Raw genomic sequence first — 20,912 nt, 5'->3', positions numbered from 1 at the left:
CTCTCTTAACTGTTTCAGATTACACGTCTGTAACTGCAGAAGATGCTATTCCAATCTAGCTAGTTTACCCCACTCAATCTCTTGGGCTGGGGGTGACACTGACATCATCTTGGCCTGCATAGTGGAAATGATTTACTAATTTCTGGCCTAGCCTTTCACTGGTAATCAAAACTTCATCCATCACACTGCTTCACATATCTACAGCCATCCTGTCCTCTAATTATATTCTGTTGGCCAAGTAAATGAGTGGCCCAATACGTTGCCTATTCCCACACAAAAAAATGTCATTAATGTAAGCTTGCTCCTGTGATTAATATAATGTTCACAGAAACTCCATAACAAGAACATTATGACAATTACACAAAACTATGCACTAAAAAGCATGGAAATGACTAGTTAAGGAAAGGTATATGGATATTTCAACATATCCATCCCTGCTGATATATGTGTATCTATAAAACATATAACTAATGATATATGTATGTGTTAAAATAGTTTGTAAAGGTGTCAGGAAGGTCAGAGTTTAGCTTGTTTGTGAAATATGTCAGGTGAACTCTTACATTTCAAAATTGTCATTAACTGAATGTATGAATTATAAGGATAATGGAATATTTACACATATTAATTTCTATGCTTTTTCGCACCTCTTTTTTTGCAATGGAATATGCAGTTTTTATGAGGACTATATTTATCATAGGAGCAACCATGAGTAACTGACACTGGGTGGGAGTTGTGACTAATTCAAAGAAATTTTTTCTTACAGTGTAAATAAAATCATGCAGATTTGGGCAAAGTGTCCACTTTTGTGGAGGAAGAACAATAACTTGAAGGGATAAATGCCTAGTCTTCTGTCCAAGGTGGGTGAGGAAATATCTTTTATGGGAAAAAGAAAAGGAGTACTTGTGGCACCTTAGAGACTAACAAATTTATTTGAGCATAAGCTTTTGTGAGCTCAAATAAATTTGTTAGTCTCTAAGGTGCCACAAGTACTCCTTTTCTTTTTGCAGCTACAGACTAACACAGCTGCTACTCTGAAACTTATCTTTTATTGGACTAACTTCTGTTGGTGAGAGAGACAAGATTTCGAGCTTACATAGAGCTGAAGAAGAGCGCTATGAAATTCAGGGTCAATGTAGTATATTGTGGCGCAGTCTCTTTCAAATTAGTCACGTGTAAGGCTGTGAGTTTGTCACAGAGGTCATGGATTCCATGGCTTTCCATGATATCCATGACTTCTTCAGCGGCAGGTAAGGCTGGCCTGGGGGCCGCCTGAGCAGCTCAGACAGCCCCTGGGCCAGCCACACCAGCTGGTGCTGGGGCTGTCTCGGGCCACCACCCCCCAGTGCCACCAGCAGAAGGAGTTTGGGGGTGAGGAGGCTCAGGGGTGGGGGTTGAGGTGTGGGAAGGGGTGAGGGTTCTGGGCAGTGCTTACTTTGCGCGGGGCTCCTCAGAAGCAGCGACATCCCTCGGCTCCTAAGGGGAGGCATGGCCAGCGGGCTCTGCGCTCTGCCTCCGCCTGCAGGCACCGCCCTCGCAGCTCCCATTGGCTGCAGTTCCCGGCCAATGGGAGCTGCAGAGTCAGCGCTCAGGGAGGAGGCAGCATGCAGAGCTGCGTGGTTGTGGCTCTGCCTAGGAACTGAGGGATGTCACCGCTTCCCAAGCACCCTTTGCACTCCCTGGGGCCACCCCCACAGCACCCGCAGCATCCCCTGGGGCTGCCCACCCCTGAGCACCCGTGGCACCCCTGGGCCACCCCTCTCCCCAATATTTAGTCAGGGATATATAGAAATATAGACTCATAGAATATCAGGGTTGGAAGGGACCTCAGGAGGTCATTTAGTCCAACCCCATGCTCAAAGCAGGACCAACACCAACTAAATCATCCCAGCCAGGGCTTTCTCAAGCCTGACCTTATAAAGCTCTAAGGAAGGAGATTCCACCACCTTCCTAGATAACCCATTCCAGCGCTTCACCACCCTCCTAGTGAAAAAGTTGTTCCTAATATCCAACCTAAACCTCCCCGACTGCAACTTGAGACCATTACTCCTTGTTCTGTCAAGTCATGGACTGGTCATGGGCCATGAATTTTTGTTTACTGCCTGTGACCTGTCCATGACTTTTACTGAAAATACCCATAACTAAAATGTAGCCTAAGTCATGTGTAATCACCAGAAGGCCTCCCAGGGTAATGAGTCTCTGATATGCAGACAAACTCAGGTCTGCATATTCAGAGTCCGTAGGAACCATCTTGTTATGTAACTTTTAAAGATGGTTCTAGTTTAAACTTTATATCCCTGGAGTCACTCTGGGTTCCTGATGTACAGGGGCTGCAGCATACCCACAAGGAAGATATTCTCAGCTGCGGTTTGAGCATTGGCCTGGTAAACCCAGGGTTGTGAGTTCAATCCTTGAGGGGGCCATTTAGGGATCTGGGGCAAAAATTGGGGATTGGCCCTGCTTCAAGCAGGGGGTTGGACTAGATGACCTCCTGAGGTCCCTTCCAAACCTAACCTTCTAAAAAAAAAAAAAAAAAAAAAAGTGTGATTCATGTTAGAGAGCACAACAGTTAGTGTTCAAGCTGCACAAAAAAAAGTCATTGACAGCAAACCTCCCCACCCAGGGAAAAGAGAGAGAGGCAGTTTTACTTCAAACCCATGAATCACAGACAAAATCTTTCCTCTAACCCATTTGGGGGTTATTGTGAAACTTTACCAATGTTGTTCAGCGTGCTGCTGAGTGAATATTTCCTACAAATATTTTTTCTTTACCAGGAACAAGTTAACCATTCCTTTTAAAAAATCTTAATATGTTCAGTGGTGGATAGACTGCAGTCCTCTAGGGATTTTCTCCAGTGAAGCTAATGATTTAAAACAGATCTTCTAAGGCGAACCTGTGAGGTTCTGAAGTCTGACATTTAACTTCCAAGCCTGGCTTGTAGACTATACCTACAGATCTCTTGACTGACTGTTGCTGATAGGCTATTTGTCTACATGTCCAAAGCTAAAGAAAGTACTCTTTTGAAACCATTCAATGCAATGAGATATAGTCCATGGCCATATGTAATGCCATAACACTATGACAATGTATACTTAACCATGTCAGTCCTTTCACCTCCATCCAGGGCCACAAGAGAATTCTGATTCCATCAGGTATCCTCCCTTTTGCAAATGGTGAACTCATAGTCAATACAGATTCTGCTTGCCCTAGTTTAAATTTTGGCCATCCCTTTGCTCCTGTAGAGAAACTCTTGGGAGGAGGGCAAATCTGTGGGTTTCAGTTCAGAGCTCCTCTTAGATCCTCCCTTTGGGCAGGAGGGGTTTGGGACCCAGTGGACCAGCCAAAGGAAGCAGCAGCAGCTCCCAAAGACCCTGATGCCTCCATGTGATTTGCCAGGTCTCCTGGACCCTCATTCCCTCAAATGATGGTCCAGGAGTATTGGCAAATCACGTCCAGGTTCAGCATGTAAGTTCATGCTGCAAAGAGCAATGCAAGCTTTCATGCAGCTATCCATATATGATGTTCTAGGAGAGGAGCATGAGCAGCAGTGTCATTGCACAGTAGTGCTGATACTGCCCACTTAAAACTGCAGTATGCTTGAACAACACTCCCGTGCCTTAGTACTGTCTCTTCCCCCTACAATCGGTATGCCCTCTAAAATTTGGCACGGCCCTTAACAAGCAGAATAGGCATGGAGGGGCTATTATGCTGTGCTCACTATGTTTAATAATATAGCATTACAGTAGCAATCAAAGACTCAAATCAGGATTAGGGTATCCTTGTGCTAGGCTTTCTACAAATATGTAGAAAGACACAATCTCCATTCTGCAACATAATTTAAGGCCCCTTTGCTGCGTTGTTCCTACTCCGTTGCTCTGAACCACAAGGTCTATAATTAGGGCTGACCAAGAAAAACATCATTACAAGAAATATGACCAAAAAAAACCAAAACGAGAAACAACTTTGTTAGGGAATCTTATTAACCAGCTCCCCCCCCCCCCACTAAGTACTTAGAACCCACTTCCTTGTTCAACCTTTATTTTTTAGGACTGAGATAAATATCAGCTCCACAATGAGACTAACGGACACATCCTCCACATGGTGTACGTCAGCTGACAGACTACTACACAATATTGTCGGATCATAAGCCGTTATGAAAGATGCTGGCCCCTAGTGATTTAAGATGTCTAGTATAGTTCTTTAAGATATGGGATGTTTAGTGTGAATTTTACATTAGTAACTCAGCACTCCCATCTCTTATGACTTCTTGGAAATCTTCTCATTTCAACACGTGTCCTTTCAATAAACCTACTTCTTCCTTCTCAAGAGAAAAAAAAAATTGAGCCAGACAATCTGTTCACGGTGTTGTACTGTAAAATTCTTCTAAACCAAACAGAAAGGCCACTGGTTAAAGATCAAACAAAACTGAAGCAAACATATGGTAAGTACCTCAGAGTAATATGGTGAGAGATATTTCCCATTATGCTTGGCAATGGTGTGCATAATGTTTAATGCCTTTTCTCCTTTTTTGCGTGTCAGCAGCCAGCGTGGAGATTCAGGAACTGCCCTGTAAAAGCACAGAGGGAGGCAAGGATTTTGCTTAATAGTGTCTAGAAAACCATGGGAATCATCACCTGCATTAACACCTAATGCAGTGATTCTTCAGCCTCTCAACAAGATAGAAATTCTTCCATGGACCCAGCTCCCCAGTCAACCTTCAGCTTGACTCTCAAAATACTTCATGCCATGGACAACCAGGAAGGTCTATGGACCACAGCTTGAGAACTAGTAGATTGTCTACAGTTTACATGCAACTTTCAGCCATTTATCTTTATCTTTTTTTATTCAAATAGTTGTTAGATCTTGCTCAACTTTCCTGAAAGTTTCCTAAGGCCCAGAAGCCGTAGGGAATTGGTGACAGGACATGTAACTTTTTGCCTCTACATTGGAGGTCCTAATCTAGTTCAGATCAAATGGTTGATTGATGGCCTATGTGAAAGGAGTTGTTGACCTGGTCTAGTTCTTAGCATTGCCCTGCAGTAGTAGCTGTGTCAGTCCCAGGATATTAGAGACACAAGGTGGGTGAGGTAATACCTTTTATTGAACCAACTTATCTTGGTGAGAGAAAGAAGCTTTAGAGCCACCCAGAGCTCTTCTTCAGACCTCCAGATTTCTTCAGCTTATCTCTCACCAACAGAAGTTGGTCCAGTAAAAGATATGACCCCACTCGCCTTGTCTCCAGTGCTTAATGTATAATCAAAGAGGTGCTGGGGCTCAAGCAATTATATGTTGGAGCTCAAGCAAATTTTTTACTGTCAAACTGACCTGGCAAGCGCAGAGGTACCAGGACTATGAACTGCCAAGCCTAGAGGTGCCAGAGCTCAGCCCTGGCACAACTTAAGCACTGCTTGTCTCTCTAATTCTTAGCAGACAGTTAAGCATGGGATTGGGTGATTGTAGAGTTCGGATTTAGTCCCAGCTCTGTCACTAGCTTGTTGTGAGAACTTCAACAAATCTGCCTCAGTTTCTCCAACTGCAAAGGAGAATAGTTACCCACCTTTGTAAAGTGCTTTGAGAGTTTTAGATGAAAACCACTGTAACTCTATAACCACAAAGTTTTATTAAAACTCACCACCAGGGTTTGCACTAAGTGGCACCTTTCTGACAGTCTCAGAGAGGAAAAGGAGTGAATGACATGGAGAATGAATTACCTGTTTAACCAGAGATGTAGTTCCCTTCAGGTCAGGGTTGAGGCACACAGCTGGGAAGAGAATGATAGGTAGGTGCAGCTGATTCAGAAGTAGCGCATACTTCCCCACACTGCCCTAACTAAAGTACTTCAACCTTGACTTGGAGGACAACTCCTACAAGAAAGAAGGTAAGGGAGTTCACTCTCCATTCCTGTTCAACCCTGGGCCTTTTCCATTCCATTCAAATGAAATATTGCTTGTGGTCAAGCCAAACATACAAGTTAATTAACATCTCTGTGTGGTTCTTGTTCCCCTCAAGTGTTTCCTGGCACTTTGAAAGTCCCTGACCTTCCAATAATCTCTTTGTAGAATACTGGGTGGGGGAATCATAGTGCCACAGAGTCAAAGAGTAAATTAACAACAACAAAAATAACATTTAAAACTTCTAATGGGTGTTGTTCTACCAATCATTGCTCTCGCCCCTCTTTTCGTATTTGGTACATTGAACTCTGCAAGGCCAAATTCAGTCCTGGTGTACCTCCTGTGTACTCAGTTGAATTACATCAGGGAACAATTTTTGGCTCAAAATGTTTGCTTGCCTTGTGAACACCTAGGAAAGAACTGAATGAAATTCCTTGGCTACTACTGGGACAGTATTCAGTCACAAATAAATGTAATTAAACTTTCAAAAACATGTATATGAGATCCTCCAAAGAAGTTTAATTTGGAATCCAGGCCTATGAGACCTCTACAAGGCAACCAGAGAACTTTGGAGGATGGACCTAGTGGTAACAAAAGTCCACCCATGAAAATATAGGCATATTGTGAAGGACATTTTTGGTGGATTCCAGACCTGTAAAACCTATTTGGAAATGTCAGACTATGGGTCTTGTATAGTTTGACTAATCAGAAAGGCATTTTATCAGGCCACAAAGTTTTTTTTTTCACTTTATATTTTGTAACCAGGTCTTAATCTGAAATGCATCCAACAGTAATTTCTGAAAAGTTCAGGGAAACCCTCTTTTTAAGAATTCTCTGATCTAGATCTGAATACAAAGTATGAACCTACAGAGGTCAAAATGAACACAATAACGTTACCAGTAATACAGCAGGAAAAGAAAACTGGGGAGCGTTACGGCCAGCTGAATCCCCTGCCATGTGGGAACCAGGTAAGCAATTCCAGGAAGAATCATTATTCCAAGGGTGAAGAACATCTGTATCACAATTCCAACAATCCTTCGCTGATCTGAGCCAACTATTTCTGTCACTGAAGAGAAGGGAAAAACAGAAACAGAAATAAACCCTATTCAAGTTAAAAATATTACATTTGCAATGTTGGCTCACAGTTATGCAGGAGGTTCTACCTTGGATTACAACTGAAGGTGCCCTTTTTCTAAAAATTACGTGTAACCCATGTGCCTAATAGGGAGTTATTGGGGGGGAAAGGGGAAGGAATGAGTGTCTGGGTCACTGTTGCTAGGCCAATGCACAGTTAGCGTTCCATGTCCAGAAGTTTCTGGAATTGGGTGCTGTGCTTTTGGTCATACTCAGTAGGCTCCCTGTAGCTGGACTCAGACTCCACTGACAGCAAATAGTTAGGGCAGCTGCTTTATAAAAAGACACATGACCTACATGGGCTGGGAGAAGCTCAGGAACAGGAGCAGGCTGGCTTCCCCTAACTCTGAAGCATTTTGCAGCCAGCTAGTGCTATGGCTAACTCTGCAACACTGGCAGGGAAGCACCGGCAGTGTTAGTTTCTCCCTCCCATTTCCTCTTTCTGTGACTATCTTCTTTCATTTTAATTATATACCTGGAATGTTATTTGATGTTTAGCTAAACTGTTTTAGTTAAATTGCCTTAACCAGTATGGGTCACAATCTCTCTTCTTAGTTAAGTGTGATGCTAGAGAAAGAGTCATCTGTATTTGGCTCTTCTCAGTTTCTTATTTTTATTGTAACAGGGTTTTTAATTTATATACTTAATACTGATTGGTTGGTTAATTGGTTGACTAGCTGATTGAGTCATTCTACAGTTCAGCAGAGAAGGAGAAAGAGTCTTCGTGGGCTTCAACTGGAGATTTCTGCATGCAAGAGGCGGGAATATATTGTTGCAGTGCTTTTAACTCAGCAGGCTGTTTTGAGTTCATGAGCAAAGACTGAAGAGAACTCCAACCTCAACTTTTGGAACTCTGAGTTACTTCTCACTGTGAGTTTGTGGGGACTAACCTGTTTAGATTTAATTGGTTTGATTTTTTGTTTCTATTTATGTATAACTCTGAAAATAATATATGTGGATTATGAAGTAGCCCTGTTATGTAGTAGAAAATAAGCTATTATTATTGTGTTTCTTTATCATTATAAGAGTTTATAAAATTGGTACTTAAGAATTAAGTTAATTACTTTTGCTCTTTTTTTTAACTTGATTGTGAGGAGGTTGACCTCTGCAGATGCAGAGGAATTTGTATCACCGGTGATTGAGAGCTCCTTAACATCAAGACTCAGAGACTCGATCTGAATACATTGAACTCCCATAATCTTGTCCCAGTAAAAACGGGTTCAGTATAAAATCTAAGATTCTTTGGGGGCAGCCTCTTCTTGGATTGTTCCAAAGTACCGTGTCAATAATTTGAAGGGTATATCTCCAGGATATTACAGGAACCAACCTCCAAGTGTACTGAAGTCAATGTTTTGGTATAAAGTATATGTTCCCCAGAGATCAATATATGAGGCATAGTAACTTAGGCCACTGATCAGCCTTAAACATACCTGCTGGTAAAGCAAAGGGATAAATAAATCACATTGACCAAGGCATGGTCAATACCAGAAAGTTAGGTCAGCATAACTACATCATTCAGGGAAAAATCACCACCACTAAGTGGCATAGTTAATTCACCGAAGACATCAGTGGAAGAATTTCTCCATTGACCTAGCTACCACCTCTCAGGGAGGTGGATTACTTACGCAGATGGGAGAACCTCTCCCATCTGCTTAGGTAGTGTCTACACTGATGCACTACAGAGGTGCAACTGCAGTGTAGACAAGCCCTTAGGCTGTTAAGTACCTACGTCACTTTTGAAAAGGGGACTTTGCCTTAGATCTACACTACAGAGTTAAATCGACTTAAGTTATGTCGACGCTCATAAACCACTGTAATTACATCGCTTGTGTATGTTCACACAAAGCTCCTTGTGTTGGCGGAGCGCATCCACAGTTGGTGCTCCAGTATCAACAGAGAAAGCAGTGCACCGTGGGTCGCTATCCCACTGTGCAACTCACCACCTTCTGCTGCCAGAAGTTCTGGGAATGGATCGCAGTGCATCATGGGGACAGGCTCATCATCCCATGTTGCAGTTTTCTCCATTCCATCATTCCATGCGCTTCCAACTACTTTTCAACTGCCCCTGTAGACTGTGTGCCCGCCATCTCTTCCTGATAGCATGAATCCTGCACTGCTCTCCAGTCTTGTTATGAACACAACACCGCTGATCCTACAGTATTTCATGACCTGCAAATCTGAAAATGAACCCGTGGTGCCTGCCCTGATGTGTGCCATGGAAAGAAACAATTCAAGATTGATGTTACCATTCACAAAAGAGCTGCACACAGTGGAGCATCACTACTGGCTTTGGGAAACAAGCACTGAGTGGTGGGGTCACATCATTATGCAGGTCTGGGATGATGAGCAGCTGCAGAATTTTCGGATGTGCAAAGCCACCTTCCTGGAACTCTGTGTGTGGAACTTGCCCCTGCCCTGTAGTGCAAGAACAATGAGAGCTGCCCACATGGTGGAAAAGCAAGTAGCAATAGCTGTGTGGAAGCTGGCAACTCCAACTGCTATTGGTCAGTTGCTAATCAGTTTGGAGTTGGGAAGTTCACCATAGGGGTTAGGATTATGCAAGTGTACAGGGCCATTAATTGCCTCCTGTTCCGAAGGACTGTGACTCAATGTATGGGAAATAATGAATGCTTTTGCAGCAATGGGATTCCCTAGCTGCAGTGGGGCAATAGGTGGCATGCATATCCCAGTTTTGGCCCCAGACAGATATAACAGATTACATCAACAGAAAGGGCTACTTCCCTATGGTATTGCAGGTGCTGGTGGATCACTGGGCTTGTTTCACTGACATCATTGTGGAGTTGTCAGGGAAGGTGCACACATCTTCAGGAACACTGATCTGTATAGAGAGCTGCTTGCAGGGACTTTCTTTCCACACCAATAAATTCCAAAAGGGGATGTGGAAATGCCGATAGTGATCCTGCCTACCTCTTACTCCCATGGCTCATGAAGCCTTACATGAAAGCTTGACAGCAGCAAAGAGTGCTTGAACAACAGGCTCAGCAGGTGCAGAATGTCCGCTGAATGTGCATTTGGTAGATTAAAGGGTCGCTGGCACTGCCTTTTGGCAGGTTAGACCTCAATGAGGAAAATATTTGCATGGCTGTAGCAGCCTGCTGTGCTCTGCATAACATTTGTGAAGCTAAAGGGGAAAAGTTTCCCCGGGATGGAATGCTGAGGTGGATCACTTGGCGGCAGATTTTGAGCAGCCAGATATCAGGGTTATAAGAGGGACTCTGGGAGGGCTATTTGAATCAGGGTTATGTTATGTTCCAGTGATGATCTATCTCCACTGGTTCCTTTCACCTCTGATCATTGGTGAACAACTGTACAGTTCTCACTTACCTTTACATTCAGGTAGTCTGTCCACCAACATCCATTCCCTCAATCTCCCCACCCAAAAAGGGGAAAAGTACAGCTCTTACCAATAACATAGGCTGTCATCCAGGTTCCCTTTCCAAATACACCTTGTAGGAAGCGAAAGATCAAAAATACATAAACATTTGGTGCAAATGCTACAACAAGGCCACATAAGCCTACTCCAAGGCAGGAGTAGAGGTAAATACGGATTCTGCCATATCTGCCAAAAAAAAAAAAGAGCAAAAATGTTGAAATATGACTAATATTTTCCTTCTCGACTTAGTTTATGGCTGGAGTTTAAACCTGCTCCTAAGTCTTGTGTTGATGCTATCAATCTTGTAAGGTTTCCCATCACTAGGCCTTATGATGGTGACTTTCTGAGTCTTTGTTGTACTGGCTACTAGGAATTGGAACTCTCTCCTCCTGGATATTAATCTCAGCCTCTCTATCTCCACTTTTAAAGCAGTGATTGAAAACGTTTAGGCCCAGTTTTTGGAAAACAGTTTCTAATTTTGCATGGTGCACTTAAATTATAGAAATTAGAATGCGCCTATTGAAATAAATGGGACTTTTGCTATTGACTTCAACATGTGCAAGATTATTCCCTTAAACTGCCTATTTTAAGTACAGGCACACCCTGTGTAGGAAATGTCTTACCCTTTACTAGAATGCCAAATGAAGCAGCTGCATAAATATTCTGTTTAGAGCTTATAATGTCTATCTTCCAGTATTTTAATTTTGTATTCATTAGTATTGAATTTTAAACATTTTATCCCAACAATATTAATGGACAAGCCAAGCCTAACTACAGGTCCAGACTAGAGTTGGTTTAAAAAAAGTCAATTTTTTAATAAAAATATTTTTGATCAAAATAAAAACTTTCATTTTTCTCAAAATTTCCTGTTTTTGTTTTTTGTTTTTGGCTGAAACCCAACCAACCAACACCCCTCTCCCCACCCCACACACTCCAGAAACCAAAAAAAATTATTTTTTAACAAAAGCAACTTCTGTATTTTTTTCAGGTTTGTTTTTGGGTGGGGGAGGGAGTTGTTGTTGTGGAGAGGACACAAAGCAAAACTAATAAGAAATTTTGACCAAAATGACTTTAAAAAAATACTAAGAAAAATAATTGGTATTTTTCGATAAGCTCTAGGTAAAACCCTTTGAACTATGTGGTAAAGAGACAATTACAGATCCAAATGTTGTGGGTAAGATGTAATTCTATAATAATATAAATTATTTCTATTATCATTTCATCCAAGACTGTCAGGTACTTTATAAGCATCATGATTCTCTCTGATTTGATCATGAGACAACTAGTTTATAGTTGCAGCCCTGAAATGTTGTCTTCATCCAATGTTAACCTGGCTTTAAATCCCTTTATTCTGAATATGGCTAAGTGAATACTTTCAAACAATGATTTATCAGCTCACTGTCTCTCTCCTTCTTTCTGTTTGCGAATTGTCTGTGTAAAGATTAAAAAAAATTTCTTCACTTGATTCTTTTAAAAGAATTATTCACTTAAGAATGTTTGCAAATAATCCTTGCTCTCTACCATATTTGAGAGCTTTGTTGTGTGACTTCAGTATGCAAAAGTTGTATTGTTTGCTTTTGATTGGACACGTAGGTCATGTGGTAGGTTTGTCCTCTACTGGATGACCATAATTCTCAGTACAATGAGGTTTTTATTGTAAATACTTTTGTTTAGGAATTCAAAGTGCTTTATCTGAGAATATTCTCTTGTGCTCTGCCTAATAAAATCACCTACTAGGATATTCATGGATAGCAAATAGAAAAGGAGCACAAAACAGCAAAGGTTAATATATTTTTCAAATCAAAGAAATATTCATCTACAGTGAAATTCACCCTTGTATTTGAGCTGGCATGAGGACTGCACACCATTTAATTCTGACTTAATTCCTTAAAATAAGGCTTCCTCCTCCTATTTTGAAGGAAAGTTGGACTTAAGTAGTGATTAGCTCTGGCATTGGCCCTGTTTACAGGGCTGGATTTCACCCACACATTTTTGCAGTATTCAGTCAGCTCTAAAAATGTTGAAGACCAACTGTAACCATGACCTTGGTGGTCAACATATGGGTATGTGTGCCTTATGTGTGAACTCAGAGGGTTGTAGCACTGAGTTTCTTCTTCCTCTCTCAAAGGAGCTGCTTTCTTCATCAATGGCCTTATGCCCCCTCAGAAATTGTCAACCCCAAAACTCTCTGTGAATGCTTGCTTTTCATTTCTGTGTTCCTCTGTACTTCCTGAGTTCAGATGTGAACAGAAATTATGAAATACCACAAGAAGGGCTCTTTTCATGCTATTTTAAGTCCTAACAGGACCAGGAAGTACTAAAAATCTCATGAAGTTTCCAGACCAGTTTTACAGACTCAGGAAGTTAAGTTTATATGGGACCTGCTTCTTGGAATTGAACTGAACCTCCAAACTTTGAATGTTTGCATACGGTGATTACAGCACAAAATGTTTCTGCCTCTATAAGGGTAGACTTGCATTAACACACATACTTTACCTGTCTGCAGCATAGCCTAGAGTGAATGCTCCTGTCAGAAACCCCAGATTGAGAACAGCTTGTGTTAGATCTAGCATCCAGGCATTGGCACACACAAGATTATACTGTGGGAACAAGCAAGAGATATAATAAGATTCCCCCACAGAGATGGAATATTTTTCCTCAAAGCAAAACATTTTAGCAATTGTCTTGCTCCAGGACAAAAAACACGCCTGAGCAAAAACCTGATCGCTAAGTGTTTGAGAAACTACTTTCAAGCTTTTTTGTTTTTTACCACCTCAGTGATTAGCATCCCATCTCAAACATCCGTTTTTAATAGAAATTTACTAAGAAGATTATAATGCGGGCTGCTCCAATAACTCTTGAATGCCATAGACTTCCTGTATCCCTATCAGTCTGGTTCCAGATCTAGCACAGAGACTGTGTTGATATTGCTGGTTGATTATCTCCTCACAGTGGTAGACCAGGGTAAGATATCCATGATGACTTTATTGGACTTATTAGCAGCTCTTGACACTGTTGACACCTTTGCCTATCTTGCGGGGTCTCAGCGTGTGGAGCTATGTCAATCGAGTGTCCTCCATGGATTCTCTCTTCCCAGAGGATCTCTGAGCAAATACAGTTTCTTACTGACTGGTCTCAGATTAAACATCATCCATCTTGTGACTTGTCATCCTTCCTATTTATTGTGTACTTGTTCAATGGCAGGCCCAGATGGCACAGAGAAATGCCCGCATTAGTGAGTCCAGATCACTGCAGTTACAGTAAACATACAGAAAATGGGTCCTTTTTACCAAAAGGCTGCTGTGTTTCAGGTTTTGTAGGCCAAATGTCCTCAACAGGGGAGACATCTGAATTGGTTTGTTGTTATACAGATTGAGCACAATAGTTTAACATCTGCTGGCAAGGAAATGCTGCATCTATGTTTAGCTCAGAGTAAATGCAGAGCTGTAACCAGGGAAAACACTAACATCTCCAAATGTTTTTAATTTTTTTCTTAGTGCCTCCTAGGCAAAAGTAGAGATACTTGACCTGTGAGGGTGCAGAAAACGAATTTCAAACCAATTTTTGACAGGTTGAAAATGTTTTTCTTGCTGTAACTTTCTCAGACCCTTCAATTCTTTATATTGCAGCAGCTGTTACAGGATGACAAAATGCTGCTCCTGCGTTCATCTGAAGAATTCATGGGGGAGGAGGCAGGGAGGGAAAGAGACCGGAAACAAAAATAAAACCAAATTAAAAATTCATTTGTTGTGCGGATAGTATTTTGTTGGCAATTACTTTACAGGGTCGTGGAGAACAATTATATGCCAACCTAGCTCAATAAGTCCTGCAGACCTCATTGTAGTCAGGATTTTTTGATCTCTGACTAGAATGTCCTTTTCAACAATGAGGAGTTAGGCAAAAGCAAAGTTAAGAATAAACTGAGGTAATATTCTCAGCAGTTTTAGCCATTTATTAAATAGCACTCTAGAAATAGCCATAATTTCCAAGGATGAGCTGTAATAAATAATATTAATAATAATATTTTACAGATAACTGAGATACAGAATATTTGCAATGCATTTAGTATTTCAAGTTCACACTCATAATAATGTATATCAGATGAAGGTGCTCAAATACTGCAGTGATGGGGGGGGCATAGAAGTACTTAGATAGAATGAAGACATCTTCTATTTCACATTGGCCAAGATTTTTAAAAGTAATAGTCTAAAGATAAGCTTTTAAATCCATATTAGGCACCTAAATAAGTGGTCCAATTTTTTTAAGTGCTGGTCCCAGTGATCTCACTGCTGCTGGCTATTATTGCCTCAATGCAAACTGTTAGGTTATCAGTGCTTTTGAAAATCAGGCCACTTATTTAGGTGTCTAAAAATGGATCTAGGACCCTAACTCAGTTTTGCCAACTCTTGTGATTTTACTGCAAGTCTCACAATATTTGTATTTTCTTAAAGCCACAGCTCCTGGAATCCTGTGATTAAGTGAGAATCTCAACTTTCTTTTTTAAAAGTGAGTTTCTACCCCTTACTGTGGTGGAGAAAAGTTTGACTACATGAAACCTACGATTCAAAATCCAGAACAACAATAAAGACCTCTACATTTATTATTTAAAAAATCTGATCATTTTGAAGCCAAGCTCTTGACTTTTGGGAGCTCAGCTCATCCTTTTTGAATGTCCAGGGGTGTTCACTTTTAACTCCTACTTTTATAAATCTAGGCCAGTATGTATAGAATCATTAGGTTCTTCCAGGAACAAAACTTTTTCTCATGTCTCAGAAACAATAACTGCTGTGGAATTTTCACAAACTCCAAAGCGTCGCACATTTACTCTTTGAAGAGTACTCCTACCTTCTTGTTTCTTAAACAAGTGCGACAGCAGGACAGAAAGGACAGAACTTCATGAAATATTTCCAGAACGTCCCACTTCACAGAGTTTTTTCAAGGGCATGGCCATTTCTAAAAGTGACTTTAGAAATACTTGTACATGCCTGTGACATTGTCACTAGTCAGAGATTTCAGGAGGAATGTTTAAAACCACCCACACAGGCAAACACAGCCTATTTGGTCTTTAAAACTAGCTTGTTGAGTAGAAAATACAGGGCTAGCTGATCTTCTGTAGAGAAAAACATGGAATGGAATAAAATAGTGAAAAAATAGGCAAAGAGGACTAGGTGGAAGAAAAGCAAGAATGGCACCAGTAAGCCTCCTCCCTCTCTCCACCTGAGCCTATGGAAGTCATTCTACCAGTCACTAGGAAATGGATCTCTACGTGATAGAGCATAACCAGCCAGAGGGGTGAGATGGAGTCAGGGAGCAGTCACCCTCTGTGGTACACTCTTCTGGAAATATATTGGAAACAACTGCCAGAAGAATCTGGACCAATAGTCCCCAAAACTTAATGTTGTTCAATGAGAATTAAGGTTGCTCAGCACCATGTAAGTTCAAGGTCTTAAAGAGAGAGACCAAGCTAGCAAATGAACAAAGGAGCTCAATGTTGGACTGCAATAAAGAGCCCCTCACCAAGGAGACCAATGCAATGAAGGCCTATTTAGGATTTGACAACTTTGCTTGCTCTTAAAGCAGAAAGCCCTGACAGAAGACTTCTGTCCACAAGTCCTGCAATCAAAGAAGTAAAATAGGCAGAAAAAGTAAAGTTACTGTCTCATCAGAGCTCATAATGGATTATTATGGGCACAGAATGAAAAGGATTTAAGAATGAAATACTTTTAAAATAAACACATCATGAAAGGAAAATGTTTTTGATCTCAAATCCTTAACAGAATTTACAGGCACACTTAAGTTACAAATAAATACATTTTAAAATGAATTAGTTTAAAATCACTTCCTTTAATAAATACATTTTAAAACTCATTAATTTTAAATCACTTTCTTTAATTCCACCATCCAAATTCAGAGTTCAGGACCTCATTTTTCTAACACTGAAAGTGGCATCAGGCTTATTGCCTGTGTCTCAATGTTAGATCAACTCTCCCAGGCGAAACAAGGATAGCTAAACACTTCAAATCAAAGAAAATTCACCTTTCACATATATGCATTTGTAATGCCACTTTTGAAACCCAGGGTTGGATTCCAATCTCATTCACTTGGCTGTAAATAAGGAACAATGCCCCCTGAAGTCAATGGAATTACACTGGCACAAAACCTGCATAGTTGAGATGAGAACCAGGTCCATAGCCTATAAATTTGAGCCCATAGATGTCTAAGTATCCTGTTTTGACTCATGCATTATTGGCATGGACCGAATTATGAGTGAAGATGTAGAGATCTCATTGAACATGTGAGCCTTACTTTTCAAGCCTATTCTGCTAGGGCAAAATTTGTCTCATTGCAGAGCCTCCACACACCTAAGCTCCAAAGACACCCTGTCAGTCCCATGCTTTAGTGGTGTGGAGGCCATTGTCTTGTGGTGCCTTTTGGTATTAAAGACATTGTGTGGGTTTTCCAAAAGCACATCATAAGTAACTTAGGATCATAAGTGGCAGTGAAAGTCAACAGTCCCTTAGGTGCTTTGGAAAAATCCCATCCATTGTTATTAATATTCTGATAATACTCAGAGAGGCCCCAGTCAGGAACAAAGCTAGATGCTAGATGCTTTGCAAACATGGGCCCCGGTACTGCAAGCTGTTCTGTGCTAGTGGACCCCTGCACGCCTGCATGGAGCTCCATGGATTTCCTTCATGGAACGGCTTGAAGGATTGGTCCGTAGAGATAGCTGGGCTCCTTGCCTTGGAAAGTTACTATGCTTGATCCTTTTAAAAGTATATATTTATTTTTGAAATAAATTAATCCACATTTAAGATAAACAGAGAGAAAGCGAACAATCTGACATGAAGGGCCGGGGGAAGAGAGTGCATCAAAGAGACAAGGGAAAATATGCTTCCTTTACAATGCCCTTGTACCTCAACGTACATTTCACATTGAGCAGCTGACAGTTGAAATAAATTGTTGCCTTAAAATATCAGTCAAATACTTTAAATCACTTGCATTTTCCATGAAACAAGAGACGATGGATAACAGTTAGGCACTGGGAGTACTTTCAAAAGGATTTATAGTGTAAAATGCTTAAGTAAATTAACTGATACCTTATAAATAAATCCTACGTTTTGCTCAGGTCTATATATTTAAATATTCTTGATGTAGCTAAGAATTCTTGGCTTCATTTTTTGTTGTTATTTTTTGTCTGTTCAGGGTCCACTTAAATGCTCTTTATATAAACAGTGTTGTTACAGCCGCGTTAGTCCCAGAATATAAGAAAAACTCGGTGCATGAGGAAATATCTTATATTGAACCAACCATAGGTGCTGGAAGTATGGAACCTGAGGGTGCCGCATCCCTGGCTGGAAGTGGTTTCCATTACATACAGGATTTGCAGTTTGGTCTAATGGCTCTCAGCAGCCCCACTATACAGATTGTTCCAGCACCACTGGGACCAATTTCGGCTAGTGAGAGAGACAAGCTTTTGAGCTTCCCCAGAGCTCTTCTTCATCCTTTTCATTAACAGAGTTAACCTTTAACACAGAAGTGTATATAGTGCAAAGGATTGTTTGAGTTCTACAGCTCGTCACTCCCAGACCACCCTTGGCTTGGTTTGGTAGTATCCAGAGGTGTAAAGTGTGCTGGTACGGCCCAGTATGGCATAGCAAGTGGCTGCTGGTACCGGCCAGGACACAGCCGATGTTAAAGCTGTTAACGTCGCTGCCTCTTTTGCCCCCTCCGAGGGCAGCTATGGGGGAGGGCAAAAGGGGCAGCTGCCCTGGGGCCTGGTGATTTAAAAGGACCCCGGGTGCCCACCTGCTGCTTCGCAGAAGCAGCTGGAGACCAGGGTGGCGCGGGCCTGGCAGCACGGAAGGGCTGGCAGGGGGACACTGACCCCAAGCCCAGCCCCTTCCACCCAAGGCCCCACACTGGTGAGATTTTTAAGTTATTTTCACTCCTGGTGGTGTCCGAAAGTTACCACCATCTGAAAGCCGTTTGGTGGCCTGGATGAAAAGAATTGGTGATTTCAGTCTAGTCCTTAAAAGAGAATCAACCCCATTTCAGAAAATTCACTAGCAACTAGCACCCTAGTTGGCAGCCTCAGCAAAAAGGCATGGATTTAATGTGAATATAAAGGGTTAAGGTAATGTAAAAGTGAAAAGTAAATGTCTAGAAAACATGACCGATGAGGAAAGATTGAAAAAATTAGGTTTGTTTAGTCTGGAGAAGAGACGACTGAGGGGGGACATGATAACAGTTCTCAAGTACATAAAAGGTGTTACAAGGAGGAGGGTGAAAAATTGTTCTCCTTAACCTCTGAGGACAGGACAAGAAGTAATGGGCTTAAATTGCAGCAAGGGAGGTTTAGGTTGGACATTAGGAAAAACTTTCTAACTGTCAGGTTAGTTAAGCACTGGAATAAATTGCGTAGGGGAGATTGTGGTATCTTTGTCATAGGAGGTTTTTAAGAACAGGTTAGACAAAAACCTGTCAGGAAAGGTCCAGTTCAGTGGTTCCCAACCTTGTTCCGCCGCTTGTGCAGAGAAAGCCCCTGGCGGGCCGGGCCGGTTTGTTTACCTGCCGCGTCCGCAGGTTTGGCCGATCGCAGCTCCCATTGGCCGCGGTTCGCTGCTCCAGGCCAATGGGAGCTGCGGGAAGCGGCACAGGCCAAGGGACATACTTCCAGCAGCTCCCGTTGGCCTGGAGCAGTGAACCGCAGCCAGTGGGAGCCGCGATTGGCCTAACCTGTGGACGCGGCAGGTAAACAAACCGGCCCGGCCTGCCAAGGGCTTTCTCTGCACAAGTGGCGGAAAGTTTGGGAACCACTGGTCTAGTTATTACTTAGTTCTGCCTTGAGTGCAGGGGACTGGACTAGATGACCTACTGAGGTCTCTTCCAGTCCTACACTTCTATGATTCTATGAATGGAGCCCAAACCACCCTCTCAGTCCTAGCTGTGATCCCATGCAGAAATGTGCAGGAGTGTACCAGGATGTATCTGTTCTGTAGCTATAAAGAGCTAAGGTCCAGACTGAATCCATTTCTCACACTGGTGAGCAGTTACTTACATGTGTAGTCCCAAGAAAGTCACTAAGATTATTTGTGTGAATAACTGTTCACAAATTGGGCTCACATGTATTGAAAGGAAAGCTTTGCTCTTTGTGCATGGGGAAAAGAAAATACAAGGCTTCAGAATGGAGGGGTCACAAGCCTCCCTCTCAATCTTCTGCTTGGTGTCCAGGGTCAGTAATGTAGAGAATCCAAAAATCCAGAGCCCTCTCTGCCTGGGCCTCTTCTGTCTTGCTTCATCTTTCATTGTTTCTTATTAACCTTTCCAACTTGGCAATCCTGTGAAAGCAGAGCTGTATAGTGCGTCTGCTGAAAATAAACTATAAAAAAGTTCTGAGAGGTCACACTAGAACTGGTCTAAACCAAAAACCTCAAGTCTGAACATCTCACAAACATTGGGCAAGTTTGGATCTAGATTCACATCTAATTTTGAGGATTTGCCTTTCTATCTCTCAGCCACTATGCTCTCTTTCTCCCCAAAATTTGGAAAAGTTCAGGCCCAGACCAGAACTTTGCCTCTCTATTCTGAGTTTAATTCAAATGGAAGACCTAATGCCTGGAGGAAGTTAGTTAAGTAGGTCGTTTTAATTTCAGGGTCAGCTCCTCCATTGATGTGTGTGTCAGAAAATCCACAACTGCACTTGTACACACAGCAGTAATGCCCTGCTTAAGGCTGGGATGTCCACATTTTACAACACTGAGGGCTGCATTGACAACTTGTCTGTGGGCTACACACTTCATTTGCTAACACAGTTTCCGTACAGTACATAACAAAATGCACATTACCACACTATATGCTTGAACTGTATTCTTCCTCAATTTAATACGATGGCTGGAAAGGGCCTGGTAGATGAATTCATAACCAGTACCAATCTGAACTCCTCTGCTCTCACCGCCAGTGACATGTGCAGACACCAGTCACTGCAAGCAGTCGAGATAGGAGCTTAGGAGAGGAGAAACCACTTACTTCAGGACAGTGCCACGACTCTCAGCTGCACTGTGTTATAAATAAAGGAATGGAAGAGGGGAAAGCTGATGTCATTAGTTCCTCCACCAACTCCTTTGGAGCTGCCAGATTGTAGGGGATGAAAGGTTTCAGAATAGCAGCTGTGTTAGTCTGTATCCGCAAAAAGAAAAGGAGTACTTGTGGCACTTGTCATAAATATAAAGGGAAGGGTAAACCCCTTTAAAATCCCTCCTGGCCAGAGGAAAAATCCTCTCACCTGTAAAAGGTTAAGAAGCTAAAGGTAACCTCACTGGCACCTGACCAAAATGACCAATGAGGAGACAAGATACTTTCAAAAGTTGGGAGGAGGGAGAAAAACAAAGGGTCTGTGTCTGTCTGTATGCTGCTTTTGCCGGGGACAGAACAGGAATGGAGTCTTAGAACTTTTAGTAAGTAATCTAGCTAGGTATGTGTTAGATTATGATTTC

General features: G+C 41.9%; 1 protein-coding gene across 3 annotated transcripts in view; it reads right to left on the bottom strand.

The window, feature by feature from the left end:
- SLC22A3 (solute carrier family 22 member 3) overlaps positions 1 to 20,912 on the bottom strand; it is a 50,718-nt gene that overhangs the window by 14,522 nt on the left and 15,284 nt on the right. For all 3 annotated transcript variants that reach the window (XM_073337842.2, XM_073337844.2, XM_073337843.2), the window contains exons 2-5: positions 12,913 to 13,016; positions 10,448 to 10,602; positions 6,786 to 6,954; positions 4,447 to 4,564 (exon numbers count right to left, since the gene is read on the bottom strand). In XM_073337842.2, the coding sequence (XP_073193943.1) occupies positions 4,447 to 4,564; positions 6,786 to 6,954; positions 10,448 to 10,602; positions 12,913 to 13,016 (546 nt within the window). The remainder of the gene's footprint in view (positions 1 to 4,446; positions 4,565 to 6,785; positions 6,955 to 10,447; positions 10,603 to 12,912; positions 13,017 to 20,912) is intronic.

Source organism: Lepidochelys kempii, chromosome 3, assembly GCF_965140285.1.
Source record: "Lepidochelys kempii isolate rLepKem1 chromosome 3, rLepKem1.hap1, whole genome shotgun sequence".
Lineage (NCBI taxonomy): Eukaryota > Metazoa > Chordata > Testudines > Cheloniidae > Lepidochelys > Lepidochelys kempii.
The sequence above is the reverse complement of the archived record's forward strand: the minus strand, read 5'-3'. Positions and strand labels throughout refer to the sequence as shown.